The following is a 16,342-nucleotide window of genomic DNA, read 5'->3' on the forward strand; positions in this document are numbered from 1 at the left end:
GATCCATTGTTGAGGGGTCTGTGCCCAAAATCACCACTTTTGGTGCCATAATGTCTTAATAATCCAGAACACTGTGTGCAAACTACATGTGGCTAAACTCAATTTTAATTGGCCGGTGCACAAGAACATCTCCTTGTTTTGAAAATTGCACTTTTTAGCATCTTTTTTTTAACTCAGATCTTAATAATCAGTGTGAATCTCCATAAACATTACTTTGTACATGTTTATGATTTATTAATACCAAGGAGTTCTTGCCTACATGAATTTTCCCACTTATCCATTTTGGAGAGGCACTGCAAGCATTCAGACACTAACACACTCAAAACTTTTGTTCTGCAGGCATTGTACAGAAGGCACACTGAGGCAGTCATCACTGTGAAAAACTATGGGCCACAAAATCCTGTATCCTTCTTAACTAGGAAAGCAAAGACCAGTGGTGTTAAAGGAATTTTTCTTGACTGTTTAATTGCTACTAAACATCTAACTACATAAAAACAATTATTAATATTCATTAAAAGTAAGTGCAAAGTGCAATGGCCAGGCACGCATGCATGGTGGGGGACTGGAGAGGTCTAACAAAGGAAGCAAGGCCCAGTGGCAAGCAGGAGAAGCCCAGGGACACTGACGGACACAAGAGACAGCATTACAGTACCTGACAGCCTGTGAGAGCAAGAGGAGTAAGAGAGACCAGGTAAGAGAGCGCTCACGGTGTGAAGGAGGAGCGGGACGCTTTTAGTGGCAGGCAAAGCCTCAGAAAGGTGGACACAGTTGCTGATAGACTGGCTTCGCTTAGCTTCCAAGAGAGATAAAGTAACAATTATGTCAGAAGCACATCAGGATCTTTCACTTTTTTTTACCTCTATTTTTCTGGTCTTTCTTTCAATATTTAAAGAAGTCATTTTATACATAAAGGAAGTCAGTACAAAGCAGAGTATTTAATCGTAGTCTCTAAATACAGCCAACTTTTAGTCATTCTCATGACATGGGAGAATGGACAATTCATAAATAATCTTATTTTAGAATGCTTTACATGTTTAGCCTTCCTTTTTTCCTGCTGTGTATCAGACTCACATTTGGGTTATTTGGGCAGACATTATAATCAGTTTTCCCTTCCTAAAGGACACACATATGAGAAGACCATGGGGAGGGAGGGAAAAATCTAGTCTAAGATTAAAATTGCTCTTAAATAATAAATAATTCAAAAATTGGTTTACTGAGAGCTGACTGTATTCAAAAGCAAATCATTTAGAAAATTAAATGTCCTAAAACCTCAGAAACACATAAAAGTCAAGTTGAACATCAAAAGATTTGGAATTTCCATGAAACCCACCCTTTCATAACACACTTTGTGCTTATTAAATCCATAATTTCTTAGTATGAACTTTATAATGCTCTTAAGTTCTCAAAAGACTGCTAGTGAAATGACCATTTGAGAAAACAGAGGAAGAAAACAAAGGAAGAGAATACACCTCATATATATGAAACTACCATCAGTAAGATCACTTTTATTCTTAAAACTAAATATAAAGGTTTACTTGCTGTTTTATTATTTTTACATGATTTTATTTCATATTAATGAAACAGAAATACAAATGAGAATGATACATCTGTAAAGAGAGAAATAACCTTTTTACTTCCTTGTGTCTCCACGGGCCCCATTCTCTGGCTGTCAAATTCCCAGTTCTTTCTCCCACATCTAAATTGATTAATAGTATACTTCACAAATGGGTAAGATAATACTTAAGGGACAATGACTTCCATGCAAATGTCAAACTGACTTACTTCAAATTTCCTAAAAGATGTGTTCATCTCTCAACGTCAGAGGTGTTTAGAAGAGCTTTCCTTTTATAAGTGAAATGACTGCATTTTCTCAAAACTGGTCACTAGATATTTTAGAAATAATAAAACTTAGGATAACTTTTTTGTGTGGAAACTGACTTGCTTTAATCATTCATTTTAGACACCTAAAATTTTAGCATAACTCACACTCAGGAACAAAGTTTTCCTTTATAATTTTTTAAGACTCTCCTTGTCAGTTTCCTTTAAGTTGCAAAGTAGTTGATTCTCTGTTAAATTAATTGCCATTTCCCTACTCTGCAATTAATTATTTTATTATTTCCATCTTATCACCATCACTAACATTTTCCCAATCTCAGTGTAGTCTGTGAGCCATATTATAATATAACGATCTTAAATTACTCTTGTATTGGCATTAGGAAAAAAAGGTCACTTTCGAATGGGTCTTTCATAATAAGCACTTTAATGCTAAATAAAAGTGGTGAAAACTAACTTCCTCGGCTGCTGTTCTCTCATTAACAGGAGACTCTATGCAAGTCAAAATCTACCAAGAAAGTTTTCTGAGCCTTTTTTAAAAGATAGAAAGGTGAATTATTACACAATGTTTAAATAACAGAACTGAGTAAAACCAGTTTATTTATATAGTAACTATTAGTCTATATAAATTAATTTTATTTTATTGTATTTTAAGATTTTATTTTATTTGACAGAGATCACAAGTAGGCAGAGAGACAGGCAGAGAGAGGGGGGAAGCAGGCTCCCTGCTCAGCAGAGAGCCTGATGTGGGGCTAGATCCCAGGACCCTGGAATCATGACCTGAGCTGAAGGCAGAGGCTTTAACCCACTGAGCCACCCAGGCACCCCATAAATTAATTTTATAAAACAGCATGATATAATAAAATCTTCAGAGACTATTGTTTTCACAGGCAACTAAAAAGATAAATGTGTAAAACAGAATAGGAAATGCATGGGGCACTGGTGGAGCATGTGACTCTTGATTTCAGGGTTGTGGTTTAAGCCCCCACCTTGGGTGTGGAGATTACTAAGAAATAAACTCTTTAAAAAAAAAAAAAAAAAGATACACATATGTGTGTACAAAATACATAAAGGTAATAGGCCAGTCCAGCTCAATAGCTCTTATCTCATTATCTTTTAAAGATTATGGTTCCAAGTGTTTTTAATTTAAATTTAATTTACTTTAAATTTAATTAATTTAATTAATCCTAAAAAGGCCAGGTTTATGACTTTAAAGGGACATAGTCTAAAATGTCTTTAACATGATTTTGTAAAAGTATTTAGTGCTGCAATACCATGGCTTTTTGAGAACACTTGAACAGAAGATTGCTGGCATAAATGCACCAAAGATTACTAAGAAAGAACACTACTGGTGCCACTATTGTATTGTTGGTCTGAAACCTGTTGAAAAACTAAAATACAAACTTGTCTATAGCTGTGTTTTGGCCAAGTAGGGGAATAAGGAGCATGCAACATACAATAGTTTGTTGCTCATTAAAATGTTTACGTAGAGTTTACAGTGTTTTGAATGACCACTTTTATTATCATTACAATTCTAGGGCCCTGAGGGACATCAGGGAGTCTGGGCAGCTGTGGCATGATGCCACTTTGTCACAAAGTTCTGCTCTGATTAAAATGGAAAAAAGGAGTTTTTAGGAGTTGGGACAAGAATGGAAATCATTGAGTAAGCCTTCCTCAAAGTTGCCTGTTATTAGGAAATGAGTCTCTCCTCAGGGGAGAAGATGAAGAAAAGCAAAAGTAGAACAGAAGGTGAATGTGGATAAGGTGATAATGATCAACAAATTCTATGGCAAAGAGCATTAGACAGTTAGGGTTAAGCTATAATATATTAGGTATAATAGATTTTCATAAAGACTCCAACAGGATTCCAAGCCATCTGTACTTTACTAAGCACTGTAACATACGTTGAGTATAAATGACTCTGATTTATGACCAGAGAATATCGTGACTTTCTTCAGTCAACATGCTGAATATCAATTATAGCAGCATGGTATTACTGACATGAAAAAACACAGGGAACTCAGATAAATTTGTTTTAAATGTAGTTACAGCCTCAAAATTATTGGGGGTGAGGGAGAAGGCCCTTTATTTGTTCTTATCAAATACTGGATATAAGCTTACTTTTTTAAAAGATTTCTCTTTCGGTCTTTAAAGAAAAGTGTAGCAAACCAATCAAAAAGGCTGTGGGTTCTTGGTCAAGTTCTTGTTAGTTCTAACAGGCTAGAAGGACAACAGCTCCAGGCATGTAAAGCTCTATTTCCCAAAAGAAGCAAAACACTTAACTCTCCCCCTCCAGCCCTGCAAACGGAGTGCATTTTTCCCTTCTTCTTTGCCGGAACAGTGCCACACTAAGATTAACGGTGCTCAACAACAACAGTGGTGCAACTGTGTGATGACAGAGAATGTATTTTCTTCAGGGTTCAAACAAAATATCTATTTTCTCTTTTGCACAGATATCTCACTTAATACTAACATCTCAAGTTTCTTTTTCACAATGAAAGATTCAGAAATAAGTATCAAAAAATGGATTTGAAGAGTAACTGGAACAGACAACTAAAAGATATGAAAATATCCCATTTAATAAAGGCCATGTATTTAAGTTCTGAGTGGAATTTTAAAACTTTTAAAACATTTTATTCCTGTAGATCCACTTCAGACAGCAACTAGACCTTAGAGAAATAGTTGAATAAATGTTTACCAGTTGCTTTCTGACGAACGATATTTCTTGCTTTCTCAACTCCTGGTGCCCCAGATGTGGTGGCACTCCTGGATCGCATTGGCTCGGTCACATCTGGGTGGCTCCGCCAGCTGAGAGAAAAGGATCTCCCCACAGTGGTTCCTTTCTGAGAATCTAGAACACAGCCTGATAAAGTATAAGACAAAAAAATAATTTAAAGGCTGAATTCATTATCATTCATTCTACAGCCTGTGTTGCTCAGCAAATTTCATAAATACAACTGTATATAATCAGCAGCTTCTCTTGTCACAAAATTAGATACTACTTCTCTGCTTTCTTCTCATAGAGCTCTGGTCAAATATTTCAAACGAGTGATCAAGGATCCAAAAGGAATACAGGAGAAAAGAGAGTAAGACAGAGATTTCTGTACAGGTAATGTGCTGGTGGCTACCCTCTGTGGGTTGTTTTCACACCCAGGCTCCTGAGAGTGTATTTTGTTTCCACAATTCCCGTGTTTAGAAGGCAAGTATTTCCATAATGAATATTTAAATTGGTTTTTAGAATAAAGCAATATAATAGATAAATGAGAAATATTTGCCATGGTCATTAATTAAATAATTAAATTCATTCTGTATCATTCCATAAATAATATTTTTCAGATTGTTTACCTTCCTATAAATAAATAAAGTCACTCACGGACTGCTGCAAAAATATTATAAGAATCAGTCAAATTAATTACATATCTGTATGGTTAAATTATCAGCATAACTGGTTCGCACCTGCCCACATCCACATCCTCTGTGGTCCTCTTCCACAGGAACCCTGGGCTTCATCACCAGACTTACTTTGGTTGCAAAACTGAACAAGCAGAGATTTGAAACGCACTTGAAAATCTGGGCTTATCCTGTTGCTGCTCCTACAACCCTAAGTCCTCACCAAAAAAAAAAGCCTGAGCTGGCCTGCTGGGTGGTGAAAGGTATATGGCCAAGTCCCCACACCACTGCCCCAGCTGACAGCTGGCCAACCCTAGAGCTGCCTAGCTGATTATTTGACAGCCTAGCTGACTGCAAACACAGGAATGAATCCAGCAGAGCTGCCCAACTGTGTCCAGCCCAAATTGCCAACTCATAAAATCATGATCTAAACAATTGGCTGTTACTTTAAGCCACTATGCTTTGGGGTGATCTGTCACACAGGAAAAGCTGATACAGTCTATAATAAGGGTATTGTTGAGGATGAAGTCTACCTACAGCAAGCAATGCACACTTTATAAGTCTTTGGAGGAGAAACTCCTCCCAGGTCTTAGGACCAGGAAAAGCTTTGGATATTTCCCTTTTGTAATCTATGATCCTCTACTGTAACCCTGTGAAGATAAGAGTCAAATCTAAGCTTGCCCCCCTGCCCAGCAAGCATAGGAGGTTTTCTGGCATGCATTCTGGCATTTTAACCACTCCTGCAACTCCACCACCTTTAATTTTTCCCCAGTGTCCTTATGCATTTTATCTATTGTATTATAGGTACTTCTACGATATGCCTCAAAATCTTTACATAATAAATTGGAGTACAACTCTATTAATCCAAGGACCATGTCATAGCCTTAAAGCAGTAATGAAGACAAATCATTGTCCCCAATAGAAACCACCACAGATGTTTTCCACCTTGATCAGACTCTAGGTGTCAGAACAATTTTAAGCCAGAAACACAAAAAAGGCCAAAAAGACACCCATCTGAAACATTCAGAATTTTTCTAACTATCCTAAGCAGGCAGTGGAATGTGTCTTTCTGGTGTGGTGCCTGGAGCTGGACTTGCCTAGCTTTGATTAATGGCTCTCCCACTTCTGAGCTATGTGACTTGAATGAGTCCGTCACCATGGACTCTGTGTACTCCCGTTTTTCTGTCTATGATACTGGGATGGTAACTCAGAAATTTCCATGAGGGTGAGGAGAGAGAATACATCCATGCGTGAGCCGTTATTATTATTGTTGCTGCTACTGCTACTCCCCTTCATCTTTCTTCTTCATTCAAAGCTCCTTCATAAATTCATCATCCTCGTTAAGAAGACAGAGTGCTACAAAACACAATCCAATACCACCATTAAAAAGACACTACTTGGGGCGCCTGGGTGGCTCAGTGGCTTAGGCCTCTGCCTTCGGCTCAGGTCATGATCCTGGGGTCCTGGGATCGAGCCTTGCATCGGGCTCTCTGCTCGGTGGGGAGCCTGCTTTCCCCTCTCTCTCTGCCTGCCTCTGCCTGCCTCTCTGCCTACTTGTGATCTCTGTCTCTGTCAAATAAATAAATAAAAATCTAAAAAAAAAAAAAAAGACACCACTTGTATGGCTGGTTCCGTTTTTTATGAGATTCCACAAAATGCATGTATGTATAGACACACACTCCTCCTCCGTCTCAGACATCAGTGGTACTCTGTGAGAGTGAAAGTACCTTTGCCTCGCTGCTTCTTTTCCTTTTGTTCACTTAGTTTGTCCAGAGGTAGGTTTGTCATCTCAACTCCGTAAACAGTTCTTGCAAGCACTGCTGTCAAGGAATCCATGATGTTGGCCCACTCATTTATCAGTTCTTCCCATTCCGTGAGGGAGGACAGCACACCAAGAAAGTCATCCCAGAGCTCTCGAGAAATGTACACACAGAGGTTTGCTCGGATCCACGCCACCATGAGCGTCTAGGACCAACCAACAAGAGAACTGAATCACCCTCACTTGGAAGAAGAATGATTTTTAACAAAATATTTTAAGTTACTATGAATAAAATGAACTTTAAAATAAAAAAGCACTTGATCTTGTTTTTCTTTTAGTTTCTCAAAATTCATTTGATCAACTGTAACCAGGATCTGAGCTACAGAGAAATCAGTTATCATCATGAACAAAGTTACTGATTCAAAATCCCTCTAATGCCTACAGCTAGTCCTCTGCTGTAACTGGGGAGAAGACAAAGCTCTCAGAACAACTATTCTACTTCTTGAGACAGCTCTCTCTCTCGTACTCTCTACTGTGGCTGTTTCTAGCCTCCTCTTAAATATGTAAACCTCCAGCCCCACCAACTCCTCCCTGCTTCTTAGCAGATAAGCTCACTGCAGACCTCAGAGAAAACAGAATCCATTAAGCAAGAATGTCCTCAACCTTTACCCGCAAGGCACAGGTGTTTGCCCAGCTTCTCCTTATTTGCAGGCTGTAAGTGAAGAGGAGTTCCTACTCTTCTAGGCTTGTTCCCATCTCTGCTCTGAACCTCCTCCTGGGTCTTTGTGTTTCCATTAACCCTGCCTTTCCTTTTTCAGTCTATCCTACTTTGCCAGCAACTCCCCATCAGTATTTAAACATGCTCCAAGTCTACCTCATCTTAAAAACAAAAAACAAACAAAACAGTTCCCTTCAGCGAGATTCTCCCCTCAAGCTAGAACTTTTAAAGCCAAAAAAAAAATTTTTTTTTAAAAGCCAAATTTCTTGAAAGAATGTTCCACACTCACTGCATGTGTACCTCCTCATTCCCCAGTCAACCAACTGCTCTGGCTTTCTCCCCTCCTGCACACCCCACCTCTGCCTGAGGGGTTCTGATCTCCATTCTCATGGCTCCAGTTACTATATGTATATACTGGTGACTTCTGAATCTCCACGTTCAGCCCAGACCTCTCTGGTTTCCTGACATTGTCTACCGACATACTAGAGAACTCCAGCTGCTGCAGGTACCTGTTAATATAGCAGAAGAGTAAGAAGAATTCAATGCTTCTACTGAGATTCTTCCAGTTCCCCGACCTGGTCTCTCCTGCTCCTGGCGTTTGCATGTAGTCTTCCTTCTTCTCTTCCCTTCTTTTTTGCTTTACTTTAACTCTTTAACTCTCATTCTTCAGGGCACAATGTGGATATTATTTTTTCCAAGGTGTCCCTGACTGCTACCCGACCCAGCCTCCAGTAAGTAGCCTCCATTCCCACACTCTCTGCATTTCCCTATCAGAGCACTTTCCTTAAGAGCCTATTTACTTATCTGTGTCCCTCCTCTAGCCTTATGGTTCAAGGCACTATAAATAGTCACGTGGGCAACCCTACCAGACAACTATGCATATGTTCTGGATATTTCCTTACCTCCACCAAAATGTTCCACATCCTTTAAAATTCAAATCAAAATATATCTGCCTTGAAAGAAGTGCCAAGTCCATCACAGGTGAGCCCCAAAGGCTTTCCTAATCTTACTAGAGGGAATAGTTATATTCAAAGTCTGCGTAACTTCCCTGATCTGTTGTCAGAGCTAAATGTGCTCCTTAAGGTGCTAACCTGCAAATACTTCTGCCCATCCCAGATAAAAACAGACTCCCACAGTCAATGGGAGTTGTCCTATGCATATGACAGGGGCAAACTGATATTTTAATTACAAGAGAAATTTTTCTTTAACATACACACAGGAAAACTTTGAGAAATAGAAAACAGTCAGTAATTAGGCAGGTCTGTTCCAAACACTTGAAAAATCATGTTTAAAGTGACCCTTATGCAATGTACCTGTTCTCTACATTTCAACTCACATTTACCACACTTTTTAAAAGTTGAGCTAAAGTCATTAAATATAGTGAAAACAAGGTTTTAAATATTCATACTGAAAATCCAATTCTAAGATGGATGAATGCAAAAGAACAATGCAAAAGAAAAAGCTAAAATAATTTTATCATTTATTTTTACTAAGACCTTATCACATATTTTTTTTATTTCTTTTCAGCGTAACAGTATTCATTGTTTTTGCACCTCACCCAGTGCTCCATGCAATACATGCCCTCCCTAATACCCACCACCTTGTATCACATATATTTTTATGACTAAAATGCCATCTTCTGTTTATTCCATTTTACACTCCTGTCTTCAAAATGAGTTTGGGGGCATTACCATAAAATGCATATATGCAATAAAATTAATAAAGAGTAGATCAAAGAGAATCCCAGCGGAGTAAGAGGAGAGGAGAGGCTGGTAATGCTACCAGCGCTCAGCCTCATGTCTCATTACAGTCAAGTTAAAAGCAGAATTTTCGTGTGGTAGAAGATGCCCTGTACTGGGTATCTTTCATTGGCTTCACTTTATTGACTAATTATAGAACAAGGACAGAACACAGACTTCTTGCAGTTTATTAAATTTATCTTAGCAAATCTCAGAAACACGTGCACAGACCTGGCAAATCATCATAATCATCATAAATTACAGCTAAACACACCTGCATCCAGAACAAAACCACGGCACCTCGTGTGCAGGGGAGGGGTGGCGGGGGTACACATTTGCGCATGAAGGCAGGCTGCTCTCTCAGCAAGTTACCCTTGTCTAGGAGGAGGTAAACAGGGAGCCCCATAGTCGGGGTTCTGTCACTAACTTGATTTGTGAGCTAACTTGCCTTTTTGGAGTCATTTCTGGTCAAAAGTAAAAAGCTGAAAAAGAACATCTCCGAAGTTCCTCCAGCACTGAAATTCATGTTTTATCAAATATATCTTGACAAATAAGCTGTATTAAAAAGCACATTCATTCATAAAACGTTCCCTAACCAACCACTTGCTGCACTCCTCTACTCACCACACTTAGGGAACTCTAATTCCATACTGTAACTAGAAGGACCATAGTCCAGGTTTCCTGATATACTTTCAGAGCTTCAAGCATAAGGTTCTATTTAGCATTGATAACAGATTAAAACATCACTTATGGCAAACACCATTATCTGATATATATCCAAATAAAACCCAACTATCATTTAAAGGAAATATGCCAACCCAAGTTATCTACTGAGAGAAGAAACTATAAACACTAGAGGAAAATTTCAAAAAAGAGAAAAGGACAATGGCAACACAAAATTTCCTGTCCCCTTTAATAGTTTCCTTATTTAAATTTTTAAAAAATCAAGCATCTGGCAATTGTAGACAGTCTACATGAACAAACAATTTGATGGCAAGTTTAATTTTAGTATGGAATTAAGATGATGCCCACTTGATTGCCTGGCCGAGCTGTCCAGACCTTTCACATTTTTCTCCCCACCTTGGATCCCACGAAAGGGCTTGGGAGGTCAACAGATGATCATAAATCCCAGATGAACCCACTCTGATTCTTATGACAATACTGCAGAGTCAGAAGGAATCCTTTCCTGATAGTGACAGATTAGGGAAGAGATTCAGGAAGGTGAAGTGATTTGCTCAAGGCCACACAGCCAAGAAGTACCACAGCTGAGATCAGAACCCAGAATCTGTCTACCTCCAAAAAGCTCATCTTCTCTCTACTATTTTATGTGGCTTCTTAATTTAAGCATTCTTCTTGATCCATCTAACCACTGCTAAAATAATAAGGATGACATCAAAAGCATTAATAATCATGGACTTAAAACTAATTTTCAAGATCTGACAAGATTCTCCATTAATAAGGGGGACTTTTTCTCTCAAACCAAAACTAATCAAATAAACCAAAAAATACAATTTCACAATAGATTCTTGTTTAATTCAGTGACAAGTTCTTGCTCCAATTCCAATACATTCCATGGATGCAGGGCCAGACAACTGGTGAGGAATGAGGGCCAAGCACCCACTAGCCTGAGCCTGGCTTCAGTCCACTTCACTTGGCAGCTCCAGTCCCCTAAGGGCTGGAGACTGAGAAGGTGCTGACAGTGAAACTCTCCAGGATAGTCAGAGCCAAGTGAGCAGCGTATCTGTACTCCAGGTGGGAAGCAAAGCCAGTGGTCAGTACCACCCTTGAGAAAGGTTAGACACATACAAAATGATGTATAGACCACTTCATGTATCTAGTAACTAGGCAAGATAATCAGAGTAAGAGTGACTATACTATTCAGGAGGCAAGTTAGTACATGTCAATTATTTCTGTAGCCTCTCATATATTTTTCATCGAGCCAAGAGCATTCGATCATATTAAATTATTAAAAATTAATATGAAGAGTTGGGTTCTCTTGTGTTACAATGGGAATATATAACCATTATTTAAAGAACTAGTTTCTCTTTGTGTCACCCTCTATTTCCTACCTGTATTCTACATAAGATCTCAGTATATATCCTCCAAAATCACTTCAAGTCAACTGAGGGGAGAAACTGACTTCTCCTTCCTACAACTGTCACTTCTAGCTCATGATCCACCATACTATCTTCTACCAGATTACTTAAAGCAGGCCCATTTATTGCACTGTCTCTATTTGTATAAAATGTTACACTTTTCCAGAGTCCTTTCACACTGTTCTCCTTCAGAAATGCTCCATAAATTCTGTGTATCCCATAAATACCAGTGCTTTCTAGAGAAACGTTGCAATAGGCTACCACCCTCAGGTGGTTTAAAACTTTACTTCTACTTTAAAACTTCTTTAAACTTTAAAACTTTAAACTTCTTTAAAACTTTAAAACTTCTTTAAAACTTTAAAACTTTTTAAAACTTTAAAACTTTAGATAAACCATAAGTGACTCTTAATCTCACAAAACAAACTGAGGGTTGCTGGGGGGAGGGGGTTTGGGAGGGGGGGTGGGGTTATGGACATTGGGTAGGGTATGTGCTATGGTGAGTGCTGTGAAGTGTGTAAACCTGGAGATTCACAGACCTGTACCTCTGGGGAAAAAAAATATATGTTCATAAAAAAATAAAATTAAAAAAAAAAAACTTTAAAACTTCTACTTCCTATGCAGTTAGTTCAACATCTACTTCCTCTTCTTTTCCCCTCAGTATGATGTCAGACTACTCAGGTTCTTGACCCTTCCCATTATGTGAGATGTACGAGACATAACCATCTCTTTGGCTCTCTGCTCCCTGTTAAGGCCAGCCCAGTCCTGCTCACCTTATCCAGGACTTTATGTCTTTACTTCTCTTCTCTCTCCCCCAGGCTGTCTTCATTGGACCCTTCTCACTGCAAGCAAACAGACTTTAAAACCACCCACCTTAAACTGTGGCTTCCATGCATGTTGTCCACTGAGCTAGCTCATCTTTTCCTCCTCCCTTCCACCTCTGCAAAGCCTTAACTATACTTGCTACCTCTACTGCCCAGCTCTCATCTTCTCCTCCATCCATTTCCAGGTGGGCCCAGAATATTATCAATCAGCAACATCTTGTCAAAGCAAATGTCAACTGGCCATTCTCCTCTTCCCCAGTCCTTGTCTCCAGGTGTCTAGACACATGCTCCTCTAGTTTCCCTCCCAGTTCCCTGGCCACCTTTTCTCAGCATCTTTGGATGATTCCTCTCCTCTACCAACCATGGAGATGGACCTCTCCTCTTTAGGACACAAAATCTCTCCATCTGTGGCTTGAAACACATAGCCCAATGACTCTTGGACTAATTACACTTACATTTTTATTTCTAGCCTGAATTGCTCCCTGACTTTATCCCCCACATTCCCATGCTTCCATTTACCTTTTACTTCCTCAAATCTACCTGGCCCTCCACCAAGGACATCAGCTCTTGTTATCTTCCTAATTTCTACCAAACTCAAGCAAGTCAAAAGAGGAAGTAAATGGCAGACAGGTGGGAAAGCCTAGGAGAAGTCAAGCACTAATTGTAAAGAATAGATTACAACCTTTAAGGCAAAGCTAAAAATGAAAATTTACAATGTAATTTCTAGAAATTTAGAGTTTAATTTTACTCTTAAAATTCTCCACGATTAAAACTACTTTGCTATAAAATCTGATTCATTTCTTGCATTTGCAGTGTTTTAATAAAAAAGACTTACCCTAAACAGTAACCCTGCCAAGCTCTGGGCAAACAAGTCCTTTATTTGTTTATCCTTTGGCTTCTGCATAACAGCTTCTGTTATCCTGAGTAGTATTTGCAACATCTGTTCCCTGGGTAACCCAAAATAAAAGCTCATGTTATTAATCACATTTCCAAAGCACTTTAACTTATAGGTACAAGAAATTCTCTTAAGAATTCAGCAACAATGATAATCATGTATTACTCAAAAGCATTAATAATCTAAGTGCTAATTACAGAACAAATACCATATTTTATCAAAATAAACCACCTTATGTTACAAAAGTTCTAAAAATATGTGACCTACAACCACATCAATAAGCAGGATAAAACAGGTATCAACCTAATTTTTTCTCATTCCAACAGGGAGTCAAGACTGTTTCTCCAACTATACCAGTCCTTAAAAGTGCTCAGTGAATAGTTGTGCCCATTTGAATGTATGCAGCAACCTTTAATTTTCCCATCCATTATTTTACTTAACCTGTGAGGTCTCCCATTTATCTTTTTGGTAGGAAATAAAACGGACATTCTGGTCCTCATTCTGGGGAGGTATGCAGTCGGTATCATACTATGACTGAACTCCAGAGGAACTCACAGATAGGGTGGTTTGGAAAGGTCACTTTTGGTCACTTTAAGGCATGGAGTTTTGTGCCTGGAAGGTGCTGGGTTTGCAAGAGGGCACTGAAGACACAAAGTAACACTGCTAATTATATTAATAGTGGTAAGTTCTTCAGAACAGCCAAAGGGCATTTTTCTTTTTCACAACTAAGTTACATTCTTCATTGCATGGTGTTTGCTTACTTTTCCCTTTCTGGAATTCCATGCAAACCAAGAACACGTATCTTTTGTATATAAGGGAAGTCTGTTTGTTTTGAGGGGAATCATACCTTTTAACTTCTCCTTCAAGGCTTTATCCACTAACAGTTCATTCATCTTTAGAGCTTTCTCATTGGCCTACATGCTTGCTCATGATAAGATAGGGAACTGGACAGAGTCATCTTGTCCAGGTCAGATGATGAAATCTTCAAATCACAGTTCCTTTATACTTTTCTCGTACTTCCACATATCGAGACGATATTTTCTATTTAACACGATGTGGAATCTAGTTAAGCTTCTCTCATGGTACAATGACATCTACAAATAAGGTTTCTTACCCTATTTGTAGCTAACCTCATTTGATTTTCATCCCTGGGTTATCTGTTGGCAACATTTGGAACTTTGTTCCAGTTGTTTGCTTGTGCTGTACACCATCTATGGTTTCTGGAAGCATGGAATAAGAAGAGCTCTCAAGTCATGGGAGATGTGGGTGCATGCGTTTGGAGCAGACAGCTTAGAGGACGATGAGGAAGAAATGGTGCAGACTTAGGGAGAGCATGTCCCTCACCATATTTGGGGTACCCAGACCCATCACAGGCCTCAGCATCACCACTGCCTGCTCACATTTATGTGATGCTTAAGACAACAAAAAACAATCCTTTCCACATGAAAGGTTACTTACTCATCTTATGAACATGACAAGAACAAGAAATATAATAATTTTCAAATAAAACCTCAATCATGGGAATTGCTATAAAAAATGCAAACTTGGAGATGCCTGGGTGACTAAGACAGTTGAGCATCCTACTCTTGGTTTTGGGTCAGCTCATGATGTCAGGGTCGTGGGGTCGAGCCCTGCATCGGGTCCCACACTCAGCAGGGTATCTGCTTGAGATTCTCTTTCTCTCTTCTCCCTTCTGATCCTCTCCCCACTCATGCATTCTCTCTCTCATGTGAATAAATAAATCTCTCAAAAAAAAAAAAAAAAAAACAACAAACAAACCTGACCAAAGCAATGACTGACAAAGACACAGGTTTAATTTAATTTTTGAACCTATGAGAAAGCTTGGCAAGCCATGATATTCCTACACAGTTTTCTGGAAGAAAATGAAGGTGAAAAAATCACCTCCAGTTTAGAAAAATCCTTCCTAACAGTTGACTCCAGCTTGCTTCTTTGTATTTTGTGAAACACTGACTTTTGGTCCTTCCTCCTCAAAAATGCTCCAAGAGTATAAAACTCCCATGGGAACATGGGAAATTATGCATGTATGCTGTCCCTACACTGAGGAACAGAGTTTCCTGCACTCTTTACTACTGACGCTGTCCCCATCTTCTCACACAGGCGGTATTGTTAACCATTCACACAACGCTACTGCTCACCATTTCAGGACTGCTTCTTAGCACTTCCCTGGCTACAGCCCTAGTCTAAGCTGCCATTGGCTATGGCCCCAGACATTGTGTGCCCCTCCCCCCACCCCCACACTGCACTGTCTCTCCTCCAGAGGAAGTCTGAGAAATCTTTCAGAAACATACACTGGATTGTGTCACAGTCTTGCGTACAGACAGAGGAATAGCCAATATCCCTCCTGTGGCCAGCAAGACCCCACTCAACTTGGCTTTGGTTGGTCCCTGTCACATCCCCTCCCACCCTCCCTCTCCTTCTGTCTGCTCCACTACAGTGGCCTAGAACACACCACCTTCGTACTTGCTGTTCCTTTTGTGGAAAGCTCTATGCTCAGACCTCCCCCTGGCCTCCCCCTCCCTGTCCTCAGGGTGTTGCTTACAAAGGTCTTCCTGGACACCCGTAGAAAAACACTCCCTCACCCTCCACTTTTTCCTCTTACCCAGCTTCACTGTGCTTCTACCACTGAAACTGCTGTGTTCATTCTGCCTCTGTCTATGAGGATGGAAACCTCACAAGGGCAGGAACTCTGTCTGTCTAGTTCACCTTATATCCTCACAGCAGAAGCTCAGTAGTTATGTACTGGATGAAAGAAGGAAGGAAAGGAATCCAGGGACTGTCCTACACTAAGATGCATAGGAAATTCTGCTAGGGAAACAGACCACATCCCTTCCTATGAGCTACTGACTATTCTTTGGTATTTTCATCTATTTCTATAAGTTGTTTTTTTAAAATACTTTTACCTGGAAATTTCTGAATTATTAAAGAACAGAGAAGATTTGCTTAATTTTAGTTTAGAATGTTCACCAAAAAAGATTATCAAAATGATCAAAATACTATTGATATAAAGGTAAACTGAATTCACAGTCTTCAAAGAAAAAACTCATCAAAAATACTATTGCTGGGGCGCCTG

The 16,342-nt window shown here is 39.2% G+C and overlaps 1 protein-coding gene across 9 annotated transcripts in view; it reads right to left on the reverse strand.

The window, feature by feature from the left end:
- The window catches only part of RALGAPA2 (Ral GTPase activating protein catalytic subunit alpha 2), a 311,877-nt gene that overhangs the window by 192,483 nt on the left and 103,052 nt on the right, over nucleotides 1-16,342 (reverse strand). For 7 of the 9 annotated variants that reach the window (XM_032859300.1, XM_032859299.1, XM_032859298.1 and 4 more), the window contains 4 exons: nucleotides 13,192-13,303; nucleotides 6,951-7,188; nucleotides 4,532-4,696; nucleotides 653-793 (listed from right to left, as the gene is read on the reverse strand). In XM_032859300.1, coding sequence (XP_032715191.1) covers nucleotides 653-793; nucleotides 4,532-4,696; nucleotides 6,951-7,188; nucleotides 13,192-13,303 — 656 coding nt within the window. The remainder of the gene's footprint in view (nucleotides 1-652; nucleotides 794-4,531; nucleotides 4,697-6,950; nucleotides 7,189-13,191; nucleotides 13,304-16,342) is intronic. The other 2 variants (XM_032859302.1, XM_032859303.1) reach the window with 1 other exon arrangement.

Source organism: Lontra canadensis, unplaced genomic scaffold (assembly GCF_010015895.1).
Source record: "Lontra canadensis isolate GAN:19392208 unplaced genomic scaffold, GSC_riverotter_1.0 scaffold16, whole genome shotgun sequence".
Classification (NCBI taxonomy): Eukaryota; Metazoa; Chordata; class Mammalia; order Carnivora; family Mustelidae; genus Lontra; species Lontra canadensis.